Source organism: Elaeis guineensis, chromosome 1, assembly GCF_000442705.2.
Source record: "Elaeis guineensis isolate ETL-2024a chromosome 1, EG11, whole genome shotgun sequence".
Lineage (NCBI taxonomy): Eukaryota > Viridiplantae > Streptophyta > Magnoliopsida > Arecales > Arecaceae > Elaeis > Elaeis guineensis.
The window spans coordinates 147,151,662-147,179,142 of NC_025993.2; the positions used below are offsets into that span (position 1 = coordinate 147,151,662).

At 39.3% G+C, this 27,481-nt stretch overlaps 2 protein-coding genes across 2 annotated transcripts; both read right to left on the bottom strand.

The window, feature by feature from the left end:
* Positions 1-489: 489 nt before the first annotated feature.
* Positions 490-8,235, bottom strand: LOC105061267 (bZIP transcription factor TGA10). Its single transcript, XM_010945270.4, is given in 12 exon segments — positions 490-1,254; positions 3,006-3,245; positions 4,423-4,694; positions 4,803-4,833; positions 4,836-4,874; positions 4,975-5,052; positions 5,245-5,304; positions 5,415-5,483; positions 5,687-5,821; positions 5,939-5,991; positions 6,759-6,859; positions 7,660-8,235. Coding segments are annotated over 12 exon segments (1,326 nt in total). The 5' UTR covers positions 7,758-8,235; the 3' UTR covers positions 490-1,104.
* A 9,759-nt stretch (positions 8,236-17,994) lies between these two features.
* Positions 17,995-26,828, bottom strand: LOC105061266 (uncharacterized). Its single transcript, XM_019846028.3, has 8 exons — positions 26,612-26,828; positions 25,905-26,110; positions 25,622-25,824; positions 25,071-25,512; positions 24,629-24,988; positions 24,377-24,555; positions 21,268-24,261; positions 17,995-21,104 (listed from the first exon to the last, which is right to left on the bottom strand). The coding sequence occupies exons 2-8, from the start codon at positions 26,104-26,106 to the stop codon at positions 18,504-18,506; spliced, it is 6,981 nt and encodes a 2,326-aa protein (XP_019701587.1). The 5' UTR covers positions 26,107-26,110; positions 26,612-26,828; the 3' UTR covers positions 17,995-18,503.
* Between the last annotated feature and the right edge of the window lie 653 nt (positions 26,829-27,481).

The window sequence follows — 27,481 nt, forward strand, 5'->3', positions numbered from 1 at the left end:
TAAGTCACATGGATGATCGATTGGTTAAAATATTGACGTGCTTCCTTTTTTTTTTTTTTTTAATTATATTTTATATTATATTTATATAACTGTGCATACTATCAATCACAATCGCTCAGTTTTATGGCGGTGCATTGAAATGTAGGTACGAAGAATGAGGCCCGTAGAAATGAGTGGGGTGATTGGTTAGGTGGATGGCCCATGGAGCACGCAATATAAGGTATGGTTTTCCCTCTTCTGAGGGGTTATAGGAGGGTACCACAGAACTGCATGGCCGGATCCCTGTTGAACGTAGGTTGCGCACTACAAGAACACCGAGGTCTGTGCCAGGGCATCATCAATTTGAAGCCCTTTGGTAGCTAGTTTATCAGCTAGCCTAGAGGTTTTCTCCTGAAAAACTATGCATAGCTAAAAAGCAGTGGACTTCTTTCATGAAAAATTGAAAGAAAGATAAAAAAAAAAAAAAAAAAAAAAAGGAAAGGAAGGAACTAAAAACACAAAGGACAAACTAAATAAAATGTCACCGGCCAAAGTTCAATACAGAGCCCCGTCTGACACCTTCACCAAATATTCCAAAAGCATGCAGGGTCTGACCGCCACAGGGTGACACGTGCACAAGTGGACCCACCCACCCTTCCTGTTCGTGCAAACACCTTGTGGTCTTCAAAACATACACCGAAGAGAGAGAGAACAGAGAGAGAGAGAGAGAGATTGCTTTTTCTTTACCTTCTCCATCCTGAAATTCTCTAAGATATCGTCACCTCCCTTTTGTTTCTCCTCCCTCCATCAACCAAGTCAGAAAACACTGCCTCAAATCTCTACTTTCCCACAAATTCACCCTCATGATAAGGTAAGCTGAGAAAGAAGAGAGGAGGATGGGGTGAAGCCTAGGCCACATTTCATCAATTCAGTGTATCTACGTATCCATATATCTATCTATACATCTCTAGAAAGGACTCTAATTAATGGATCTGCCTACTTCTCCATAGAATCCCATTCAGTACCAAGGAAATAGATGGAGGTGGCACACTGCTGTAAACTCTTTCCTGATCTCCTTTTTTTTTTCTTTTCTTTGTGTGTGTGCACTTTCTAGGGTTTAGAGAATCACTCTTGTCTTGGTCGAGCGAGCCATAGGGAGCTCAGTGCACGGAGGCGGTGGAAGTACTCAGCGATGGCCAGCAAGCATCGGGCCATTTGACGGGTGGTCAAAATGTGGTGAAGCCGGTGGAGTGTCTGATGCCTCAGATTATCTGCCTGTAAGAATGCATTTGCTTGGAATTAGTATTCACTCTCTTGGTACATGCATAGATTAATTTAGATACTTTTTCATGTGGGCTAGTTATTACCATGTCATGATTGGAAGTATAAATGCTCCATCATAATTCAGTTTGCGAAGAAAATGTGGTGAGGAAAAGTAAAATGAGGAAAGATGCTGAAAAGTTTCCCATATTTGGTGAGGAGCAAGTATATATATGAGTGGTGTTCTTGTCTCCTTGAGATGAACAAATTTGCTATTTCGACGAACAAGTCAGCATTGTGCAATGTCTCAATCTAAATAATATGCATGTTAGGTGGCATTGGGTCACTAAATGAAATCACCAAAATGATCTTAAATCATTGGTGCTTCTTATCCTAGGATAATCTGATCTCTCATAATCTAAGATCATCGTATTTGGTATACTATATTCCAATGATTAAAGATCCCTGTATTTATGAGTAATCTATTTGGTAATTCATGAAAATTCAAGATCACTTATCATATAATACTTAAACTACCTTTGATATATTCCACAAATATATTTATTAATCATATAAAATATAATATAATAAATTATTAATATATTCCTTGAAAATATTTGTTAATCCTAACTTATTAACCTATAAAAATATATAATTGTTATTGTAGAATTAATATTTTTAATATATCATTATTTTATTTTATTAGGAAAATAAATAAATACAAGTAATAATTTTATAATATAGATATAAAGTATAATAATATAATATTATTATAATTTAAAATTATAATCAAATAATGTAATATAATATAATATATATAAATACATCATAAATATAATATATATATAATATTGAAATAATATATTAGAGATATTGATATACCAAATTTTCTCATTGGATAAAAGAGTTTTTTATCTCCAAACTTTAGTCTGAGATCATTATGCCAGGTCGATCTTGGATATCCAAACCTCAAGGATGGATTTTGTATCATGGAGTAACATAGTGATTTAAAAAGTAGGGATGATTGAAGATCATTGTCATATAGGATCATCATGTGCAAACAAAAATGATGATCTATTATTACCTTCACCCACAATATCTTTAATCTTGAGATGATTATCCTATACCAAACACTTTGAACATTGTGATGGACTAATACAACCAAAGAAGGCACATAGGCAGCACACAGAACCATTCCAAGCTCTTGAAAATAACTGAATCTTATTTATCAAAAAAAAAAATACTGATTCTTGATTAATTACCTCAAGTCCATTCTCTCTCTCTCTCCTCTCTCTCTCTCTCTCTCTCTCTCTCTCTATATATATATATATATATATATATATAGGGTTGTGTTTATATATATTTACCTAGTTATATAATTATAACCAACTCAAGATGATTGTCATTGAAAACTACTCAATTACCAGAATATATAACACCTACCCATTATCAAGTGGCCCCTTAACAGCTCCAATATCAATTGACTTCGAGAATAATTACTAGGAAATACTCAAACTCATACTCTCTCAACCTCTCACTGTCACATGAGGCCCCATGCCACTGAGAGGGAGTGGTCTGGGTCAACAAATTATAAAAGCAAAATATAAACGATAGTCTACTGATGGTTCTGATGCAGGTGAGAGTAATTAGAGTCGCATCTGTGGTTGAATCACATATAATATTTTCTGTTTATTTAAGTTTCCAGTTATCTTAAATTTCAATTATGGTTTTAATTATTAACAAAAAGTACCAGCAATGGTGCTTACTTGTCGAACAAAACCCTCAAGGGTGGTGAGCTTGTTCATGGCAATGGCCATTTGGCCCATGTAGTTAGCCATGTTGGACGGGCAGCTCAGCGCATCGGAGGTGACGGTATCCAGTAGAGACTGGTGGAGGGCTTCAAGTCCTTGGCTCAGCGCTTCCTCTGTCTCCTGCGTCGACTGTTGCAGACCACACACCCCCAATATCTGTTGCTCTGTTAATGGCTCTATGTGGCTCAAAAGCATCTAAACACCCAGATATTTAAGCACGTAATTAGTAAGAGAAAACTAAGCACAATTGTTATACATTTCTACATAATGTCATGCAGAGAGAACAGGACATAAAACCTTCTTATGTGCACATTATTACGGAAAATAATTAATAGTAGTCGTAATTTTATCAATGGATCGATATATATTGCGATAAATCCCAAGAAAATGTTATGGCCTTCCGTTCGCCTTTACTACATATAGAAATGCGTGAAAAGAATGGGTGTCGTATGTCCATTTATTATGTAGAGAACAAAAGTAAATGATTATGGAGAATATAAGGGACCATGTGATGCTTGCACGGCTCAACGATTAGATAGTTTTATTTATTGTTTTATTTCTTTTCTCCTTCCATGTAGAAAACAGCACCGCTTTATATATAGAACGTATGGGGGCAAGGCCACATCTCCACAAGTTATAGGTTGAGGAAAACCTTCCCCCCATCAACTATCTTTCCTAATGCCTGTACCACCAACTCCCCATCACCAGTACTTTATGACATGAGGTTCGTGTCTAAATCTTTTATAAAACTAAACTATTCCTCGAACCACAAATTGATTTAGAGGAAAAACACAGCCCTTCCATTAATTGGAGATTGGTTCAACGATTCCTATAGCCATAACTAAATAATGGCACCAACTCATGTACTTACATATACATACATATGCATCCCAAACGTTCAAAAATTTGAGAACTTCTGAGAAAGAGATGACCTAGATATGATTACAATCACCGTTTGGAGTCCTTTCCCCATGTTCATGGGTATCATGATGAGAACCGCAACGATACAATGGAGTGGATCTAGTTGGCCCTACCACTGTTGACCATGTGACTCATCATACTATATAAATATAAGTCATATCAATTCTTTTTTTTTGGGGGTAAAATTAGTCATATCATCCTTTTGAAACCATGCATGGGCATAACATCGTTTTGTTCAACCCTTTGTCTTGCATGTGCTTTGGGACAAACTTGGGGGTCTACAATGGCAGCTGAACTACATCTCCTAATGCACCGAATCGGGTCCACCACGGTGCCAAGGACACGTCTTTTTCAATTACTGTCAACCTCGTTCGAGAGAGATCATCCATGAAGAATTTGGAGCATGCAAGGAAAATAGATATGGTAGGGTTAGGGTTAGGGTTTGGAGGACCTTGATGAGCTCGGAGGGGCGGAAGCCACCCATCCACAAGAAGCAGCGCTCGGCAGGGGTCTTCCACATGCCGGAGATGAGGTGGAAGACGTCAGACTTGATAACTAAGCTCTTGAGGTTAATCATCTCGTCGTAGTGAGCCAGGCAGTTCTCCACAAACATCCGGAGCTCGTTCTCTGGTAGGTGTTCTTGCACTGCAGCACGAAGCTCGCACATCCGTCGATGGTGCTCCTCAAGCCATCTCGCATACTCCATGTCAAACATCGCAGCATCTAAAGACAAATTAACGACTCGTTATAAATACTGAAAGAAGTATACTAGAAAAGAAGATATGTAGTAAATATTTTTATAGGTAAACTTAGATGTCAGGTTGATGATGCCTGAGCTGAGTGCGCTGATGTGGGAGGGAAGCCGCCTTGTTCCCCAAGAAGTGCACCACCAAAGAAGAAACCCTAAATGGGAAATATATATGACTGTTATGTAAAGAAATATAGCGTGCATAATGTGAAGAAGGTTAAATGAGAGTGTCTTAGTATACATAAAACTTCATACCTGAGCCCTTGCCCTCTGGAGCTCTTGTTCTAGCTGAGTTAGCTTGATCCGACTGTTCTCTAGCTGTTGAACATAAGCCTGTTGAGGGAAAAGAGAGAAGGAAAAAAGATTTGACACTATTCCAAATGAGATTTTTCTGCGGTTTGTTGTTTCTGCGGATAATTAGAAGCCAAACTAGAACAAAAGAATATATGCGGATGCAAAGGTGGTAGTTTCCTTTCCTTTTTATTATATTATTTCTTTTATTTTCTTTTCTTTTAGTTGACCGACCTTCTTCCTTAGCCTGCTTTTCCTTGCTGCCTCCCTATTCTGAGCAAGCCGTCTCAGTGTCTGCCCACAGATAAATCAGACAGAGCGGAAACTTACTCCACCTTGGGAAAGAAAAAGTTTTAGAAAACTCTAGATAATGGATAGCTTTCTTTTATGTAGATCAAACTTACCTTAGGATCCGGTGTCTTGGGCCTTTCTTGCTCTGAACTAGATGTGCCCTTTCTGTTATTTCCTTCGTTCTGTCCACATAAAAGAATATGGTTGACCAAGTAACATATAAAGCAAATAACCCATTCTGGGCTCTCTCAAGCAGTTGCAACAACGTATGATCTACAAAAAACTCAGATCGTTCCAATCTTTGAAGTGAAAACAGAGATGGCTTCAACTTTGTCTGTGTTGGCCATTTGAGAAAAGAGAGAGAGAGAGAGCCTCGATGTGTCACCTTCACTACTGCTTTAAGATCCTTCCCAGGCTCGGGCAAAGCTGGGGGATTGCTTCTTGGGTTGCCTAGCTCCATGGTTTGCTCTGGTGACTTCTTAGAACCACTGCTTGTTGGAGAGACCAAACTAATTTCGCCCTATAAAAAACGAGAGTATAAGGGAACACAACCGAACGAGACAGCTCATCAAATCCTGCAACAAAAATTATGGAGGAAGAAACAAGAAGAGAAAGGTCTTGTGTTGAGTACCAATACCTTTGTAGATGGCTCTACATGCATGGGTTGAGAAGGAAAAATGTTCAGAGTCTCTGCATACATGAACCCTTGCAAGCATTAAATCCCCTGAAGGTGCATCTCAAAACATCCTACCAGAAGACCATAAATGGAGAACAGACTCCCCCAAGGAAATAAAGGCACCAACTTTTGTTTCCACAGACATAATCATGACAGCAAAATAGGATCTTTCAGATAAAAATAATATAGAACACTGTTTGTTCCTCAGAGAGAGAGAGAGAGGCAAAAGATGCATGAGATGTGAGCAACAGCTAGCTAGGCCTTCATATTTTCTCATGCACTTGTGGCTTTCTGCCATTCAAAAGAAAAAAGCAAACGAAAATAGAACCGTAGAAGGGAAAAGAAAGAGAGGAAAAAGAATTGGAGGAAAATGGAGAAACAGAAATCCATTCGTACCCCTTCAGTACAGGAATTTGCAAGGAAATCATGAGTAGTTTGTTACATGTCACAGTCTACACACTGGAGGGGCCGGGAAGAAGAAAAATAAAAATAAAAAGCAAGATATTGCACTTTAGTTATTTTCCAAAAATCCGAAATTCTAATCCTATCTGGTCAAATATGCAGGACAGCAAGATCTGTTGGCCATGATGTTCTCATGACCCCAAAAAAGCTTTTTCGGAAGGGAATCTCTACAGCTATCTCATATTCCCCCTCTCCCCCTACTAATCTATAGACCTTGTGAAAGGATAACCTTTTGGATACCCCATTGAAATCAACATAGGAGATGAGGCCCCAAGATGACAGAATCAAAAGAAGAGAAGAATAATTGGAAGGGACTCACGTCTTTGTTCTTGAGCTGATGAATGGTCCTGCCCATCAAGATACATGAACAGTGCTTGGTCCAGCTCTCCCAAGTCATAGGCCCCCGCCTCCCTACTTCTGCTATCATATCAACAAAAGAATCCAAACAAGCAACAAAATCAAAATCAACATCAAAATCAAAATCAAAACCTTTTTTCTATTGAACAGTTACGAAGCTAACTTTGCAGTTGATTTACACCATAAAAAGGGCCAACTATTCTCTAAAATAGCAATAATTCCTAACTCTAGAATTTAGCTTTGCTCCACTCTAATCATATGAAATAGAATCCAAGGCATAAGCTTTCAACTCTCAATTGCATAATACTAAATCGTACCACATGGCTCTATCTCTACATTTCTATCCAATCCTTTATTCATCCCCTATCAAAAAGGCATCTAAGCTAGTTTGGTTTGCAATAAATCAGCACAAGATTTTTCTCTTAAATAATAAATCAGTACACGATCCTCTACGAAAATGGAATCAAAATCAAATCCTCATCTATTTAAGAGACACCAAAACTGCCTTTGCACCGTAAAAGAGCCAACTTTCCTTCTAAATATGAGCATAAATTTTAGTACCTCTTCCTCTATTATCACATGGAATAAAATCCAAGACCACGACTTTCTCAACCTTAGATCACCTAAAACTACAATCCTACCACATGGATCTTCCTCTACTCCATTCCTAACCAATCATAAGCCAATTTTGACTCTCCAAGTTAATCTCTTTCCCCCAAAAATCAGATTCTAAGACATGTTTCTCTCTCTACTCCACCTTCTATTATTCATAAAAAAAATAAAAAATAAAAAGAATAGCACAAGGGCATGGGTGCTCTCTTCTAACTTCCATGATAACTAATTCGACTATCTCAAGCATTTACATGAAGTTTCCATGCGTCGAAGAGGAGGGCTGGATCAAGCCAAAGGAGATATGCTGCTCCTGCTGCTGCCCCTGGCTCGAATTCCCTTTATTTGCCATCAAATTCCACCAAAAGCTCTTCCTTTTCTCCCTAGCTATCTCCTCTTTCTCTCTCCCCACCTCTCCCAGCCACCAAAAGAGTCCATTAATGGCATAACCAACTTCTGTTTTTTTTTCAATTGGCGATCTCTGCAGCAAAAGCAGGTAAAAAAGGCGACCTTTTTCTTTATTTTTTGCGGCCTCTCTTGTAATCTCTCTCTCGTCTTCCTTCTTACCGAAAGCAAGCCTGGAGACTTTGAAGCCAGGTTCCCGATAACGAGCTGGGGAGGGGGCGGTAAAATGACCGCCGTCACCGAACTGCTGGGCGAGGACAAGAACCGCCGTAGACCAATTGAGAGCTACCGCTGGGAGAAGGTGGATACCGCTTTCGCAGGTGACCTGAAGCCGGGGCAGCGGTTTTCTGACGCTGGTTCGGCTGCCTTTGTGGACCAGACTAGATTGCCCTTATCTTGGTCTGTTCTGTGGCGGCCTGGCGGGTTGTGTGCACTACTTGGTCTCACCACGGTTAGGAGGCCTATACAAAAGAATTGTAACTTATAGCTGAATTATCTTTGCGAATCAGGTTTACGTGAAGTTTATATTTTGGGTGCTTCATCGGGACTAAAAAGCGTAGAAGAATTGTAACTTATAGCTGAATTATCTTTGCGAACCAGGGTTACCTGAAGTTTATAATTTGGGTGCTTCATCGGGACTAAAAAGCGTAGAAGGTTACGGGCTATAAAACTATAAGAATTTTTGTGTGTGTATATTTAGTTCTATATTGATTATTCATTGGAAAGATTTTGAATATTTATGGAGGATTAAAAAATTCAAATAATATCTTCCATCTAATGTTTTAGGTGAAGTTCTAAATTATTACAAAAAACTAGAATTGTTATATTTGCATATTCATTGATGATGGTGATGTTGGAACTACTCAACAACTAGTTCTATATTGTAAAACCCTAAAAGGAATATGACAATAGTCTTTTTCAACTGTCTTGATACACTGCCAATATATCTCGCAAAGAGGATGGAGCGGAAGCCTGCAATCCAAAATAAAGTTTTCCTCCAAGATGTCTGTAGCAATCCAATTTGTCGATTGATTCTACTTACAGTAGACATAGGCAGCCTGAAGAACCCAAGTAAACTACTTCTATTGTAGAATACTCTTCAATGCCTATGCGTTTGCTGGAAGAGATATACTTAATCTAAGAAATAATCATGGTAGAGTCACCCTACAAGCAAATCTACACTACGCAAAGATGTAGAACTATGATTTGTAGTTTGACTTTCATAGAAAAAAAGAAATAGCAATCAATTAGTTGCATTTTGGATGAGAATGAAATTATTGGAGTCATAAATAGAGACAATCTAAGATATGACCGTCGCACATCTAGGACAAAATATTTATGTTCATACTAGTTTCATTTGTGGACCAACTTAGCATGATCTTTAAAATTCTATACCAAAAGAAGCATCTTTCCTCAACCTAAAATAATAAGATTTTCATGACATCTAAGATGCTAAAGAAAAGGTTGAATGAGGTGTGTATGCTTTGTTTTGAATAAGGTGAAATAATAGCATGACTTGATTGTTTAGTGTCGCGGGATTCCGAGAATTGCCATAATATATTTTAAAACATGGAAAAAATATACTGTGAGTTAGAAAAGGAATCCATTGGATGGTTAGTTGTTATTTAATTGATAAGGTTATATGAAAGGCATAAGAATTTTTTCGCACATATGGAAAAAAAAAAGATTGAAGGAAGCAATTCTTTGATCTATGATGGTTTAACTAACAAAGATGAGAGCAGCCCTTTCCATTTATTATTTAGTACATAAAGGTGATCAAAAAAAAAAAGATTTTGATTAGGTTCTTGCATGATAATTGTAAGTACTATTTGCACTATAAAAAAATTTCAGAAACATCTCAGTAATGTGATTACATATATCATTTGCAAACATCATTAAAAGACTATTTCAAGATATTTGTCGATGGGTATTGTTGTCGCTAAACTCTGGAAAGTTTCTCAGTTAGGTGCCGAGAAAGTGTGCATTGCTGTCGATGAAGAATGAATTTGCATAAAGTCCACTTGCCGAATGTTGTCCGACGGTAGATTCTCTGATGTTAAGTCAACTGAAGTTAAGAAAACAATAGAAAAGACCACAGAAGCGAAAGCTTCATAAGCTAGAAAAAATTTTTCTTGATCCCCCTCTTACCTCCTTTTATATAGAGGTGCAGTGTACGATTGCTTTATAATTTTCATTTCTTGAAGTGCGGGAATGTGCAAGTTACTAAACCTAATGTGGGTTTAGTGGGTGGTTATTTTGACTCCTGGTTCTTCAATTATGAGCAGTTAATACTTCATCGTGCATTGTGACTGCTCTAACCCCTAATCTTTTGGGTCATAAGTTAGAAATTTTCCTCGGATACTCAGCAAACATCCAAGTAAGACCATCGGTTAAATATCGATATGTTTGTCGGTCTATAAATAGTTTTATTGCCCGACAGATCTTTGAGCATTGTTGATTTAGTATTATTGATAGGCGTTTTGATGGGCTCGACTTTTTTGATCTTTTAAGGTTGGTTTTTCTAATGAGCTTAGCCTTCTCGACCTTTTGATGAGCTTCAGTCTTCTGATGAGACCGACTTTGTTGATTTTCTGATGAGTTTCGATTTTTTGATAAGGTTAGCTTTCTCGATCTTCTGATGAGATCGACTTACTCGATCTTTTTAGTCTTCTCAGCCTTCTCATTTTTTTCGATTTTCTCAATTTTTTCGACCTTTTTAGTTTTCTCAATTTTCTCGATCTTCTCAGTCTTCTTAACTTTTTGATTTTTTTGGCCTTCTCAACTATTTCAGTTTTCTCGACCTTTTCAATCTTTTTGGATTTCTGATGATCTGTAGATTTTTTTTTTTTGAATTTAAATCAATCATAATCATCCTTCAATTTCGAGATTCCTCTTAATTATAAAGATATAACTTTTTGAAATTCAAATTTTTACAGAATTGCTGGCTATATGTTCAGGGAGGCTAATTTATATATATATACTATATCAAGTATATCAAAAAAATGATTTTTTGAGGATCAGTAATTAAAAAAATTTAGCTGAAAATTAGTTAGGGGTGCGAGATGAATTTAGATTATTGGTATCAAATCTCAGTATCTTTATCAACTACACTAATTGCATGCCACCGTCATTTTAAGAAGCAACCAGGCCAATACGGTCATTTCAAGTATTAAAGTCCGGGCACCTTCGGTCGATGATCCGAGCGTGACGCAATAAAGTCCGGTGTCCGACGGTCACGTGCGCAGGCGGCGAGCTGGTCCACAGTCCCTTTTTAAGAAAGTCGGGGGCGTTAGGAGGTGGCCCGCCACGACCCCGAGAACAGTTCCAAGACCTCCACGCAAACGGACGGTCACGATCTCCCGATGCCCCATTCCCCGTCAAACATCTCACTCGGTTGGACCTCCACGCACGCAAGAAGAAGCCCACACGGAGACCCAACTGAAATCAATCTCGGATCCTACTCGGGATTTCATCCGTACACGTGGGGCCCAAATGACTTCAGGTAGGTTACCACCGTGGACTTGTTGGCGGGTTCGTCTAACGGTGGTGTAAGGTAGGGCGGTGGGTCCACCGACCGGCTTCACCCCGTGGTCCGTGTCCTTTTCTCTGGCTCCCTGGCATGCCAACAACCCCAGGGTACGGACCCCCACCCCCACCGTTCAATTGGAGTCGAACCGGAATTGAGCTCCTATTTTGTACCAGAGTCGGCAACGTTACCCTGATCTATCGACGGTCCACGATAACCGGTGTCCGTAATGGTTTTACAAAAATCCAGACTCTATCATCCATGACAAAGAATAATTGATTTTTTTATGCAACATCAACTATGAAATTATATTTTATATAACTTTTACAAAATGATAAAATTATTTTTTTTATTTATAGCACAAATGTGAAGCAAATATTGTATTTTAAAAACTGTATAAAGTGCGATCCATTGATGGATGTCGCAAAAGAAGATCGATCCATCTTCCATGCAAAAGATATAACCTAAACCCATTTTACAAGACTGACGTGTATAATAAATTATATACAATAAGTATTTAAATAATAAATTATTAGATTATTTTATTAATTTTTTAAGTATCCTATATAATAGTAGCCATTGTAAAATAGTAGTTATCTTTGTTCTTTGATCTCCTCTCTATTGACAGATTAAACTATTTTTTTCTATTTTAGTTATGTATATATAGAGTTGTTAATCTAGAATAATTTCATAGCATGCGCACGGTGATCTCGTCAAATAAGACTATTATAATGTATTGCATACATTACATGTGCTATTCCAAAAATACGGTCAAGGGGTGGGCTAGGAGGCTGGAATAATTGGAGAACAACATTATTATGATCATCATGGACATATGTTATATTCTATGGTCATTACAACATTTATAATCGTCCATCCTTCATTTGTGAGCACATATATTTCAATTGATGGTATTATCACTTTGTTGTCAAAAAATATTTTGAAATAATTTTGAAGAATTTAAATAACTTGCAAGCCATCTTTAAAAAAAAGAGAGAGAGAGCACAAAGCAATTGATATGTGTGTGTTGTATTTTTTTAGTATATTTATACTATATAAAAACATATAATTTTCAACTATAATATGTAAATATTTTGGAATATTGAAATTACAATTTTTGAGAACCATACTTAAGCAATTTAATGATTATAGTTGAGAAAGATTTTGTTAGATGTTATATCTTGAAAAGAAATTAGGTTGTGTGTATTAAAAAATCATTGAAAATTTTAAAATACATAAAAAAAAAGAAAACAAACTAACTAACTCATGGACACAACAATCTTAACAACAAAAATTTATGTGTGTTGACATATATCCTTTTTTTTTCCGGGCTGCGGGGGGGGGGGGGGGGGAGGATTGGACTTGGATGCCATGTGGTGAAGCAAAAGCAAGAAAATTGAGAAAAGATGAAAATAATATCCCCACACTCTTTTTTAGTTATTTTGCTAGTTATGTTTCAAAGTCATTGTAGAAGTTGGTTTTGGGCTTCTTCTTCATTTTTTTGCTTTGGTGGTGGGGGTGTTGAACTTGGATAAGAATTGAGAGAGGATGATTTACATTTTTACAAGTCCATGGCCATGTTTAAAACTAATTTTTCTCATGTTATATTTTTGTGCCTTCTTTAAATTCTTTATTATTAACTTAGTTTTGTTCCTTGAAAGGCAATTTACCTAGAAACATGTTGTAATTAAAGTATTATCCTTTCTTTGATTTAATATCTAGACAGACCTTCTTCTATCACAACGAGTTATAATTTAGGAGATCTCTCATCTCTAAGCCAACACTGTAAGAAGACTGAGTAAGAAGAGTAGCAATTAAGTGAAACATCAAGATGACGGTAATATCTTGGAGTAAACTCCTTGGCCATTGCGCAAGCTTGCTATGGTGGCTTTTTTCCAACGTGATGAACCTTGGATATTCAGTACTTTACTGAATTAAAGAATTCTCTAGTTGACTTTAATTTATAACTTGGATGAAGGGGGTGAGAAGCATGCTAGCAAGCCACATACTAGTAAAAAATTAATTGGTCTACTTTTGGGATGAGAAAAAATTTTCTATGACTAGGGTTTCAATCAACTTTTGTCTCTCAAAGCTCTTATTTTGAAGGATCCATAGATTCTCTTCCAATTCGCCAGATCATAGATGCTATGAAACTATTTTGTTTCTTAATTAATGACATGCGATAAAAAATTATATTGACAGGAATAATCATCATAAGTAGAAGATTTTGACGAAAGTAAAGGAAATTAATTCATATCTAATAAATACTCAAAATACCCCAATTCCTTTTGCCAGCAGTGTATCTTCCCCTGTTGGCATCAAAAAGCAGTATGAAAAGAGGCTGCAAGAGAATTTTTCAACACACTGGCTTTTCTATCTGGTTATTCTTTTTGTACATTGACTCCAATATATGGTTACATATAAGAGGAGGAAATCTGACAACAACATAACATTTTCAACTCCTCTTTATTCAAATCAACTATCAATGTCAAAGATGTTTCACTATATGCTCATTCCAAGGAATTATGAAAAAAAAAAGAAAAAGAGGGAAAAGTGTAGCTTTCTGGCCTTGAAGCATGGCCTACAAACAATTCTTGTATGCTAGTGTGAAAGGATAATTGGATTAGGTAGTATCAAACACATCTGCAAAACAAACACCAAAAACAAGTTAGTTTCCATAGACTTTTATACTTGCCCTCTAGTACCATCAAGAGCAGCTACGTCTTCCCCACCCACTCCTCTCAACTGGATAGAAACCAACTCAAAAACGATATCTTGAATCAATAAGCTAAAGTATCTTAGCCATGACAGATCCATAAAAAAGCACCCTTCTAGTATGTGCTTACATTGGATAAACAATGTGAAAATAACTATCTGATGCGCTTATGGCGATACATTATAGGCATAGACTTAATGGGGAGGTAATAAAAAAATGATTGGAAAAGGATTAGGTTGTCAACCTCTATAATTCATTGCTAAAATTTCGGTTGCAACTATAGTCTCCAATCCAATAATTCACTCTGAGGTCTTCATCGAAAGTACAACTGTTGATCCCCTGATCCCTGACGTCTCTAAGCCTATGGTGATAAGCCCTCATCATGTGACAACCTTTCCACTGCTTCAGCTTTCTTTTCACATAGATATAAAGAACAACATGAGATACTGGGATGCATTCTAATGGAAAAACCTTAAATGCTTGGACTTTGGTACCCGCTATTGCATCCTGGTCGCAAGCTAATACCCACCCAACCTGTCCTACAAAGAAATTTCGGTATTTTGGGGCCAAAGTAGGGATGATGTGCCAGGCTTGGGAATCTTTCTTCGTTACCGAGGGAACATGAGGAGTGGGAGCTTTCCAAAAATAGGCTATTCCTACTTCCTGTCCCGTTGTCACGAGGGATGCAACTTTGGGCTACCATATTATTCACGTTCATCCCATGAGTAATTCTTTATACACTGCAAGGGAAAAAAAAAATTAAACACAGAGCATACTATTTTATCTAATTGATCCATATAGTCATCATCTTTCAATATGCATTTAATGTCTGTAAATAAACTTTTTTGTTTAAAAATTTGTATGACAAAAATATCTCGATATTTTGAAAAAAATTATGATATTCTACGACGTATTATAGTACAAGATATCATAATATAATACAAGATATCATAAAATGAAAGGGATATTTTTGTTCAACCACTTTCCAATATGTATGTAATATTTGTAAATCGATTTTTTCGTTTAAAAATTTTTAATGACAAAAATGCCCCTGTTCTTTGAAAAAAAATTATGACATTCTGTGCATATTATGACATCTTGCGTTATATTATGACATCCTGTGGACAAAAATGATGACTTTCTAGACGTAGGATATCATAATATGGACATAAGAGTATTTTCGTCATACAAAATTTTTAAATGAAAAAATTGATCAGCACGTATTAAATGCGCATTGAAAAACGATGACTAAATATACCAATCAGACGAAATAATGCACTCTACATCATATTTTCTACACCATTCATGGTGCACAAAATATTTGCCTTCATCCTATATTCCCTTTCTGGGATGGGCCCATGGATGCTTCGGTATTGCTCTCACCCAGCCTTTCTAAATAAGCTAATATTTGTTTTCATCTTGACCATCATCGTTCGCCCATACATCAATTCCTCTGTATCTCAACATTTCTCTAGTTCTTGTGTGACCGCATATTCAGCTTGGCCATAAAAAAAATGCTATCAAGCCAAAACCAGTTACCAAATTGTTTCTTGCACTGTTGGCATGCCTATGTGGCATGAAAGGCTAGTGTTTTATACCACAAACCTTTGTGAACTGCAGCAGCTGCTGTGAATCATAACCAATTTTCTAATGCCACCGGCGTGCATGCCAACCATGCATGACAGTTTGGTACAAAGGTTGGGCCTTGTAACTTTATTTTGTTCTTAAGTACATGCCAGGAGATTATTTAGTCTTTAGACCAGAGTGCAGTCGCGACCATAAGATTTAAATAGAAATGTCAAGTTGTTTGGCTGTAATTGTAGACCTCAATTTTGGGTCTTGTAGACCTCAAAATTGGTTTTTCTGCCCTCAATTTTGGGTCTTGTAGACCTCAATTTTCTGCCCATGCCAATAATTGGTTAAGGATCATAGAAGAAGCTATTGGCCAGTTTACCGGCAATAATTAAACAGTATTGACAGTGCACAATAGGTGATCTTATATCACATTAAAATTTAAATAATAAAATCATGCAGTAAAATTAATTAGTTTGATTTTAACTATATAACAAGTTACGGATCACCATGAGCTCATCATGTATCGAAGCCACCTTGGTTTTTCTTTTTTTTCTTTTTTTTTTTTTTTTTTTTTGCCATTTCTTCTGCGGGCATTTTAGGGGACATCATCATCATCTAGAGGCAAGACTTGGGAAAATTGATTTTTGTTCTACTGATAAACAGGCAGCTTATGGAGTCATCACACTGATTAACGCGAAGCCTCTAATAATTGGCCAATCTATGTAAGCACCAGGGTGGCAGTGAGAAGCTCTTTATGGAATGCCACATCCCAGGGAATTGCAATGGAGGTCCCAAGACTCCTGATTAGTGACTTGAATTGTATTAGTAAAGATGCAGAAAAGAAGGATGGGAAGTAGCTTATTGTGGGTCATGACACTATAAAGTTTGGAAGTTGCATATTGGATAGTGGACTTCTGTGTGTGGATATTGGCCAATGGATAGCTTTTAAGTTTTTGCCCTGCTGCCAGCTCAAAGCACGGCAGGTTGAGAAGTCTTTTCTTTTTGAAAAATTATATCTTGCACCATATGCATCACATGGCCGTCTACTTCACCAATCAAATCTTCTCATTCCTATGGATCCTATTCATCATATATTTGTCTTGATTATTAGCCTACAAAAATGAGATGATCTGATTGGCATGGTGTACAGCCACGTTGATGCATCTAGTGCAGGATATAATTTTCTCTCTTTTTTGGTTTGAGAAAGTTTTGTCTAACACAGGATGGTGTACAGGTTTGTGAGAAGCGTATGAAATTGTAGGGGGGTAGTCATTCATCTGTGGTCTGGGTCTGCATGAAGCTGAAATCTTCTAAGCAGGAATTGAACGAGTGGACCCGGCAAACAATCACATATCTCTTTTATAGCATTGGACAATTGGAAACTTCATTCTTAATCTTTAAATTGTGGAAGCAGACAACGGGGGGAATAATGGCGTTTGTGGTAGCGTCCCCTTCACAAAACCATCGAACTTGAAACTACCGAGTTTCAAACTGTGGAAAAGAAGCAGAGAGTGGGGACTTAGGCCGGAGGATCATACCAAGTTATTGGAATCATTGCAAGAATATAACTAGTTACTGTGGCATCAAGAGATATTTTGGCATCAGACTTCATCAAGCGATCATACTCTGACATTTTTCCACGGATCTACAGTTCTACACCCATGTAAAAATCATATATGGGGCATTAAAGATACCATTGATATAGTCATTCAAGAAGAGAACGTGGTGCAACCAATTTTATCTCAGGTTACATTTGGTGCATCGTCATCAGGTAATCTTGGAAGGTAATGTAGATTATCTTCAGGATAGATTGCCATCACTAAATTGTCAGTAATATTGATTACTGTATTTGGTACACACAGATAATATTTTAGTAAAATTACTAAAAATCTTGATTGATATATTTGATATGACAATCAAATTACTGGTAATGTGAAATCAAATTCTCAAAACATCCTCAATAATTTTATTTTGACGCTTCTTTTTTCCTGATGAGAAGTAACAAAAATGATACGGATGTGATGGTGGCATAGAGAAGTGATGGACCGAGAGGTGTGGGAAACCATGAGCACTGGAGGGTGGGGAGGGGACGGATGCATGTGGAGCCATGGAGGTGGTACGGATAGATGTGGAGGAGCCACGGAGAGATCGTGAGGGACAAGAACGGAGGAGTCGCGAGCAAGCAAAGAGAGATGGAGGAGCCTTGGGCTGGGGGCGTATGCAGAGGGGGGTGGAGGTGGGAGGTAGGAGGGAGGATTGGGCAATAGATTCTATGTGATTTTTTTGAAAAATAATTTTATCCAAAATTTTTATTACAACATTACTAAAAAAATAATCTGGATTATTACTCAAAAAATATACTAAATGTAGTAATTCAAATTATCACATTAAATTATCAACAATCTTGATAGCTTGCCAGCTACCAGACGCAACCTCAGTTCTTTCGCAAACAAAGAATCTAGATTAGTATGCTGCCAGAAGAGTACATGTCATCATAATACTAGAAGCTTTACTGTGGAGATCTTGAATGAGCAAATTGAAGCCATGAGTTTGGCATCCAACAAAGCACCAGAACACCATGGGTTTCAAAAATTGTTCTTCAAAATCTTTTTTAGCCTATCATCAAGGTGGACACTTGCGAGGCGGTGAAGAAATTCTTTAAAGTTGGATGCATGCCCAGGAGCTGGAACTCAATATTTCTAACCCTAATCACCAAAACATCCTAATCCTAGAGTACCAAAAGACTTTAGGCCAATTAACCTTGTGCACAACCTTACATAAGATTGTGGCCAAATTATTGGCGAATCTATTAGTAATACTGATACATGTATCCTCTTACTCGAGCTTAGAGTGTTGCCACATTAACCTTCCGTTCATCACCTAGACCTCACAACCTCCTCCTTCATGGCCAAGGAAAGAGCGTCGAGGCTCGCTCCACTCTCTATCCTCACTCCAGGCATGGCCACAGCCCTACTCCCCACATAACCCCCCTCCTCAATCCTGACCTTTCCAAACTTCACCATCCCCCCTTCCCCTTCGTAGATATGGCCGAATAGCAAGGCATCCCTCCCTACAGACCCTCCCTTCTCAATCTCCACCATCTCTGGGTTGAGCACAGCCCCCATGCTGTCCACAAACACTCCCTGGCCCACCTCTATGCCTGAGCCCATCAGTCTCATCCAAGTACCAAAAAGAATAGAACCACATGTCATCTCCACAAAGTAGTCACCAACGACAGTCCTCAAGGCCTGCCACAACGAGTCCATGAACACCCCCCAGCCCCATATCATCACTGTCTGGCCCTCTTTCTTCTTCCCCACCAGAACCCACTTGGCCAGAACACAGGCCAATGCAGCCAGGATCCCTGAGAGAACCCAGAAAAGAGGTAGCAGCCAATGCAATGGTAGCTGCTTCACTTCCTTAACGATAAGCATCTGTTGAAGAGGCCGGAAGAGTACCAATCCAAGGATAAAGTATGGTAGGAAGGTCTGCAGCAATGGCTGACAAGTTGTGGCCCATAGCATCTGATACCAAGTCCTCGCCAATGTTATGCTCCTCGCACCACCTTTCTTTGCCTGCACCGCCGCAGCCATTGGACAGCCAGAGAGGTCAACCTTAGCATCAGATTGCTCAAGGAAGCTTCGCCATGCTGCCGGCAGTGGCTGACCATTGCGTAGCTGTTGGCATATTTCATAGATCAATGAACGACCATGATCAATGGATGCGCTCTGCGAACATGAAGTAGCCCGGATGACATCAACCTCATGGCACCTGAGGAATGGGTTGAAGTCCAACCTCTCGGATTCTTCAGCAGTGAGATTCTTATCGATTGTAATCTCTCCAATGTCAATATAAGGAAATTCGGTTTCATCCCAAGGTTTAGTGCAGTCAAGAGCGACATCACGATCAGCTTCATGTGAAGGGACTGGTCTACATTGCAGTTGAAATATATAGTGGACACCACCAGGAGAATCTACTCGTTTCCTGAAATCATCAGCAAGGAATAGCAAGGGACGGGTGTCACTTTCTTTTCTTGGGATTGCACCAGTTTCTGGAGGAAGTATCCCCTCAGGTGCCACCTGACCAGAATCCTCATCAATCTCAGGATCAAGTGGTCGAAGTTTGAACTTCACATACATCTCCTGTCCATCATCAAATCGAAGTAGCCGGCAGATGTTTGAATAATAATGCAGCTCAACATATGAGTTGGCATTCCTCATAGAGCCCCAGACAGCATCACGAATGTGAGGAGCACGCTTCACTTGTTGTTCTCTAGCAGGAAGGCCGCAGACAAGCCAAGTGGCAAAGTCGGCAATTGTACGTGCATAGAATGCTTTGCCTGTCTTCAGGGTCAGGTCAAGAAGAGGTGCTTCTCCACTGCCTTCTGATAGAATTCGTATAGCAGCACCCCGTGCATCAATCCTAGCATCATCATCTGCACTCAGACTGTTGCTATGCCGAATTATTACTGGGAGACACTTCGCAGCACAGAATATCTTGTGTTTCTGAAATCCTGGCAAATCTTGGTACATCTTTAGGAGTCCTCTCCCTCCAACACCGATGCGGTGGAAGTACCTTGAATTCACATTCATAGTTGTAATGGCCAAGTTTCCAGCAAGATTTCCAACAATCTTTTTATATTTCTGGTCCATCTCTTCGATTCTCTCGTCAGAAGCATGCAAGGTGTTCTTGACCATGACTGGGATCTTAGAGCCCACATAGATGCCACCATTTTGGAGAAGAGAATTCACAGGTGCAATTGAAAGAGATCCAAGAATGACATCTTCTTGAATAATAGTGCCTGGGAGAACAAGGCTTTGGCTTCCGAGTACTGAATTCCTTTGAACCTTGACTTTTCCATAACTGAACCGTCCAGGAGAATAGAATCCAGTGAGAATCCGGCTGAAATCACCCAAATGAACACCGTCACCTATCGAGATCAGTTCAGGATTGGTGACTGGATTTATGGCCCTTATGGAACAGTGCCAGCCAATTTTGGCCCCCAAAAGGCGTAGAAACATGCAAAAGGCTTCAGTTCCTGATAGAAGCTTGGCAAATCTGAGGTGGAAAGCAACATTTATCCGGTGACGAAGCCATGTTCTCAGGTGAGATTGTTTGATTCCCTGATTTCTAGTGAGAAGACGGTTCAAGAAGCCGCTGATGAGGCCAAGGATGAGACCATGGGTGACATAACCAATGGCGACAAAGAAAGCAAAAGTTGTGGGATTGGATGGAACTTTGCTAGTGATGGCAACATAAACAGTGATAGTGGATGGTAACCAGTGGAAGGCGCCCGCAAGGCAAACAAATGTGAAGTGGTGAAGCAAAGGAGAGGATTTAGATAAGTATATGTACATCAAATAGAGGATGGCACCACAGAGGGAGTTGAGGAAACCAACTGCATAGATACCCATGAAGTGGTAAAATGGTCCTAACTTCTCTGGCAAGTCCTCGTAGAATTCGGTCACAGCTCCTCCCTACATGCAAAGTTTGATAAAAAAAGAATTTTATCAATTAATAACATAATAAACTTGCAAGCTACAGTTCAGCCATAGCAAAGCGCATGTAAGTTTCTTAGTGTACCGAACAGAGAAGAGACAAAAAGAATGAATGCATGGAAAATTGGAAAAAATAAAGTACCTTTTGACCTTTAAACATCTTCTCAGATCTAAATACGGGCTTTCCACCCTCGATCTTCTGCAGAGGCAGGATATCGACATCTTCGCCAACTATGCTTCCTTTTTCGATCACAGCATAAGGGCCAATTGAGGAATTCCTGCCTACTTTAATTGGCTGAAAGCTCAAAACTCCATTCCTCACTTCATGGCTTTGGATTAGCACCCCTTCTGCAATCACGGCTCCTCCTCCAATTGACACTAAAGGGGGGTCTGTGATATCAACTGTATCAATTAGAACAGATGACCCAACTTGAGCTCCTTGCATCTTAAACCAGTAATTCAGAAATGTTGTTCCCCTCAGATGGACGGCTAAAACTTTCCCAGCTACTTCTCGGGCCTTGTTAAGAGCCCACCACTTCACAAAATCAATAGACCATATAGATATCTCTGGGGTCAACACATAGTTTGGTTGCAAGAATGAGTTTCCAAATATACAGAGGGAAAGGCAGGTGAAGAAGATGTAGAAGATCCAAGCAAGAGGTGTCAAAAATAGAGAAATAAGAAAACATGAGAGAGAAGTATGCTCAACGGGAATATGAGATAGAAAACTCAAAAATGCAGAGCAGGAGAAGTAAGCTGGTAGAATTAGGATACAAGAAATATAGATGATAGCTAGAAGTTGGAAGAACCCAATACCCAGTTTCCATAATGGTGATACATCGATAACCGGTAGGAGAAGTTCTGTCTCAACCTCCGGAGAATGGGATGCAGTTGTCAAGGACTGGGGCTGAGACTTCATCAGCAGATTCTCTGAAAAGCTTGCTAAGTCTGAGATGCAGGTTGCTGTGAAAATGTCTACTGCTCCAACTGGAACCCCAAGATAATCCGAGAGTTTCTGAGCTGCTCTAACCACTCCAATTGAATCAATACCATAGGAGACAAGGCTCTCAGTGGTAGCTATCTTGTCCACTGGAATCCCAGTTTGCTCTGACACCAGTCCTTTCAGAAACTCAGTAATTTCATTCGTGCTCTTTCCAACATTGAGAGGTTGAGGATGAGGGGAACGAGGTTTACAAAGTAGTGAGCATGTTCTCTGTCCCTCCAATGAAGAACCTGTCTTGAAAGATCGGAACAGAGATCTTTTAGATGAACCAGGCTCTGTTGCTAAACTCAGAGTTCCTTCTGTGAATTGCTTCAGGCACTCAAACCTACGTATCTTCCCTGATGTCGTTTTGCAGATAGTTCTAGGTTTGATCAGATTGACAGCAGCAACAGGCACGCCATGCTCTTCTGCTACACGTGTTTTGATTTGCTCAACAATCTCTCCATTAACTGGTTTGCCATCCTTTACCTCAGCAATCACCACCAGTCCAACCTGATCAAAAATTTCTGGAATTGAAATTCCCTTCGCAGTCAAAATTTCCTCTGGAACACCAACAACGGCACAGCATCCAGCCCGCAACAATTCAGAAGAACTTTCTACTGTCTTTTCTACATCAGCAGAGTAAACGTTTCTTCCAGCAACAATAATTAGATCCTTTATTCTTCCAGTGATAAAAAGCTTCCCATCAATAATCCTTCCAAGGTCTCCTGTTCTTGTGAATTTCTTGCCAGGCTGGTTCTCAAGCTCATTAAAGAATGTCTTCTGACTCATTTCTTGACTACCCCAATACCCAACTCCAGCACTGGGACTGCTGATCCATATCTCCCCTTCTTTCCCATATTCCTCATGCTCTTTAAGAGTTTCTGGGTCTACAATTCTAATATCAACATCTAGATCATTTGAACAAACATAGCCACAGCAGACTCTACCTTGCCAATCTACAAAAACCGGCTTGCCTTCTCCAAAAGCGCAGCTTACAAAGACACAGTTCTCAGCCAGACCATAGCCAGGAGCCATAACTTCTTGAGAAAGGCCAAAAGATCGAGAGATTTCGATGAACCTTTTCAGAGTTTTCTGCCTTACTGGTTCAGCAGCAACCATAAGAAAGACCAAAGAAGACAAGTCATAAGCTCGGGTCTTGTTCTTATCAGATTCTAGCCTTCTTATTACTAGCTCAATTGCAAAGTTTGGACCCGCACTGTGAGTAGCCCGATGGTCGTTGATGGTTTGAAGCCATAAGAGTGGGTTCCTGATAAATGTCATAGGGGAGAAGAGAATTGCAGTTCCTCCACTGACAAGAGCTGTAAAAAGGCCTCCTATAAGCCCCATATCATGATATTGAGGAAGCCAGCTAACCAATATGGTCCTTGAGGTACTCCTGTATCTCTTTCGCATCAATTTTACATTATGGATGAGCCCACCATGAGTGATCATCACACCCTTTGCATCACCTGTCGAACCTGAAGTGAACTGCAGAAAACATAAATCATTTGGCTGAGACTCAGAGTTTACTTCTGCAATCAAAGAGGAGTTGCTGGAGTGATTTCTATAGTTTTTGATCCATGAGTCTGTGTGTAGCCATGGAAGGTCAGGCCAGCGCGCAGAATATTTTGTATTGCTTTTTGTCAGCATTATCACATTTTTCACAAAGCCTGCTCGAACAGCAGCATGATAAGAAGATGTAGATAAAAGTGCCACAGCATCACTTGCTTTGGAGATATTTTCAATCTTCAGAAGTGCTTGTCCACCTCTTTGGAGAGGATCAGGGGGCAAAACTGGAACTGGTATAATTTTAGCTTTGAGGCACCCAAAGAAGGCATCAACAAACTCCAAACCAGGGAGGAAAATCAGAAGAACTCGATCCCCGGGCTTGAGAATAGGTTTGTTGCTAGTTAGTAGCTTTCGGGCAATAAGAGAAGCATTGTCATGAAGTTCACCATAGGTCCTCCTGTTTACAGCTTGCCCTTCCTCATCGATCCAGGTGTAGAGGGTCTTGTTCATGGTGATTGTATGAGTCCCCCAGAATTTTAGATAACTGTCTAGGGAGGGAAGATCTGGAAATTCAACTCCCGGGAGTTCACCTAGTTCTTTAGGAGAACAAGGTTCATGGCCGGAGATTAAAGGAAACAATCTCTGCAAAAAAAAAAGCTTCACTGTATGAGTAAAAAGACAATTAGAAGGCAACTTAACCTCTCTTGGTATTCAAGATTTGCTGAATTTCTTACACAACGGAATCAGATTACATCACCTTAACATATGGAAACACTGGCAGCTCATTATCATTGGCAAAGTGTTTGCAGATCAAAGCCATGGCATATGATGAATTCCGCTCTGTAAGCTCAAACGCCAATAGTCCTCCCACATAATAAGTATTCTGAAACCCTTGAATTTGAGACTCCAACTTCTCATAGAATCCATTTTTCATATCTATAGAGAAATTCAATGGAATCAGAATAGATAAAGCGGGAAAAGAATGTGTGAAGAAAATCTATCAACATACCTTCGCTGTTAACATGTGGAAAATACTTGAATCGTCGCTGCAAAAGCACTTTCTCAACTATCCCTCCCATGGTATTCACGACATCCATCAAAAGCTTGGTCACAGTTGAACCCTTGATATCCAAGGAATTTCCATAAGACCAGAACAAAAAGACATCTGTATCAGCAAAGAACCTCTGCATTGCCACAGGATGCCCAATTGTTGCAGGATCCTCCATGAACTCCCCAAAGTAATAAAAGCCCAAAGGCATACGATCCAATCCTTTGATCTTCAAAACGGTAGTGTAATAATCTATGGTCTGTACCTTGCTAAATAACTCCTTTTCAAGATCATTCAATGCTACCACCTCATTTTCCCCCGCTGGAAAATAAATCAGACCTAATCAAAATTATAAATACGAGCACAAATAATTAAAATTATAATATATTGAAGTCGTGCATACCGGATAAGCTTGAGGACCTATATGTTCTTCCATTCTTGAATGCAAGAGCACCAGACAATATAATTTTGTCAAACTCCATAATATTCTCTTCACCTCCAGCATTCCTGACGGTTACACTGACGCCAATACAACTGCGTGTGACCTTTAAAACCTCTGTGTTGCAGAGAACATTAAATGGCAGAGACTGGCTAAGTTTTTGCCACATACTCGTGTATCCTCCTTCGAAACGCCGAATCTTTCCAGCCATGGAAGTTCGGGTGAATTCTTGAATGTATGCATAGGGCATGTCTTGAACATACCCATAGCCAGAAGCAGTGTAACCATATGCCACTGATTTAGGCACTGAATTTAAGCCATGATGCTTCAGGAAATCAAGTGTTGGATCTGATGCAACATCACTCAATGCATGAATTCCAATATGACCCGACTTATTTGCCTCATCCTGTAAAAAAATCAAGGGATTTCAATCAAGTTTTCCTTTGCAAAAAAAAAAAAAGAATAAGAAGAAGATTCAAACTCAGACACCAAATGCATGTAAAAGACTGACTGACCTGTAGTTTTAGAGTTAATGACATGATGGAAACATAGTCATCGGCTACTTCCATGTCTTTATAACTTCCAGTACGGCTGTCAATAAGAGCAAGCTTGTGTGAGTCCATCTCTTCAAATTCAGCTCCTACTTCCTTTGCCAAGTGAGAAATTGCAGGGGCACTGTTTGCTGCAATAACTTGGCCTCCCAGATCATAAGTTTTTCCTGTATAACGGCAATTGGACCCTGAGCCAAATGGCAAATACAAACCCAGACCTAAAAATATATTCATCCAGTAGCCTCACCTTCAATATCAACTGACTCGCACATTCCAGCAACTGTCTGGTGTTTCTCAAAGATGGTTACATTACTATATCCTAGCTTAGCCAGTGCATAGGCAGCAGATAAACCACTAGGACCAGCTCCAACAATGCATATTCTTGTTTCCACAGGAAAGCAAGGGTGCAACTTGGAGATCTGAACTTCCATCGGTTGCCTCGTATCCATGATTCTGCAAAGTTATTTTACAACATGAGAACAGCAGCTAGTTTTTCTTGCATAAATTCACATTCAATTTCTTCAATCTGTCGATCCGCAAATTGATAGGAGAACAATCAGATACAAGCCATCATCTTTTTTTTTTTTTTTTTTTTTTTTTGTCCGCCCTGTTCTTATAAAAAATGGAGGAAAACAGTTCCATCAGAAACTCATCAAAAGCTAAAGCTGTAGTAACCTTTCCTAATTAACAAAACACAATACGCATATCACCCGAAGTGATATGTATGGCAGCTTTTTTTTTTTAGGAAATTTTGTGAAGGCACGGAACTATTAAAATTCGACACAGTAAAGAAGTGTACCGCGATCATGTAAGAGCCAATGCAACAGCATCAAGAAAGGAGAATCCGATCAAAAGCAGTGCATTGCAAACAACCTAGCTCATGCTTAAGTCCTGGAAGATGAAACTTCCAGAATCGCAAACAAGTAAAAGAGAAAGGCAAGTATTCATCAGTACCCGTCTCCCCGAGTCCGCTTCGGCGCCAAATGGCGGGGGGTGAATGGTAGCCGTTCCTCCACAGTTCAAGACCGCGATCTCATGATGGAATTTAAACCCAGTGGATGCCATCCCGATCCAAGGAAGACAAGACAAAGCGCGCTTTCCGCGATTCGGTGAAGCAATAATATTCCTTCTCTATATTCCGGATTCTGGGTCTCGATGAGTCCGCCAGCCATTGATATCACAGTTATTAAACAGAAGCAGCAACCAGAGGATTAATATAATAATTTTTTGAGAGGAGGAATTCATATAGTCATAGGTAAGAGAAGGGAATGAGACAAACCTTTGCTAGGGATGCTCTGATACCCGGATCTTTGGATTCCTCTCGTGGAGACCGGAGGAAATCGTGATCACATTTGTTGCCGAGTGGGTTGGTGGGCATCGGAGCATGAAACGTGGCGGCTTTTATGAGGAGGGAAGTTTGCGGAAAATGGGCATTTCGCGATCGGAGCAAGGGAAAAGGGACAAAAGACGAATTGGAGAGGAAAAAAAAAAAAAAGAAGAGATGGGGTCACGGCGTCATATTTCTTCCTACAATCTAATCGAGATTTTTGTTTTATATGCTGTTAGAACTCTAGAATTCGTTAGGGTTTCAGGGGTTCGAATTTGAGAACTGGGGTTCTTCTTCCCGCGATAAACCGCATTAACGGCTCCCGGCGTACGTAAGATCGTGACCGTTAATTAAGTGAGCCTTTGCTGTCTAACCGTCCACGTGTCTTCAAATATTTCGTTGCCGGTTTGATTCAGCTTTGTTTTTGTGGGCACTTGGTCCACTGGAGCTCAAAGCCAATTATGACTCGGAATGTTCTAGTTAACCTAGGTTCACCG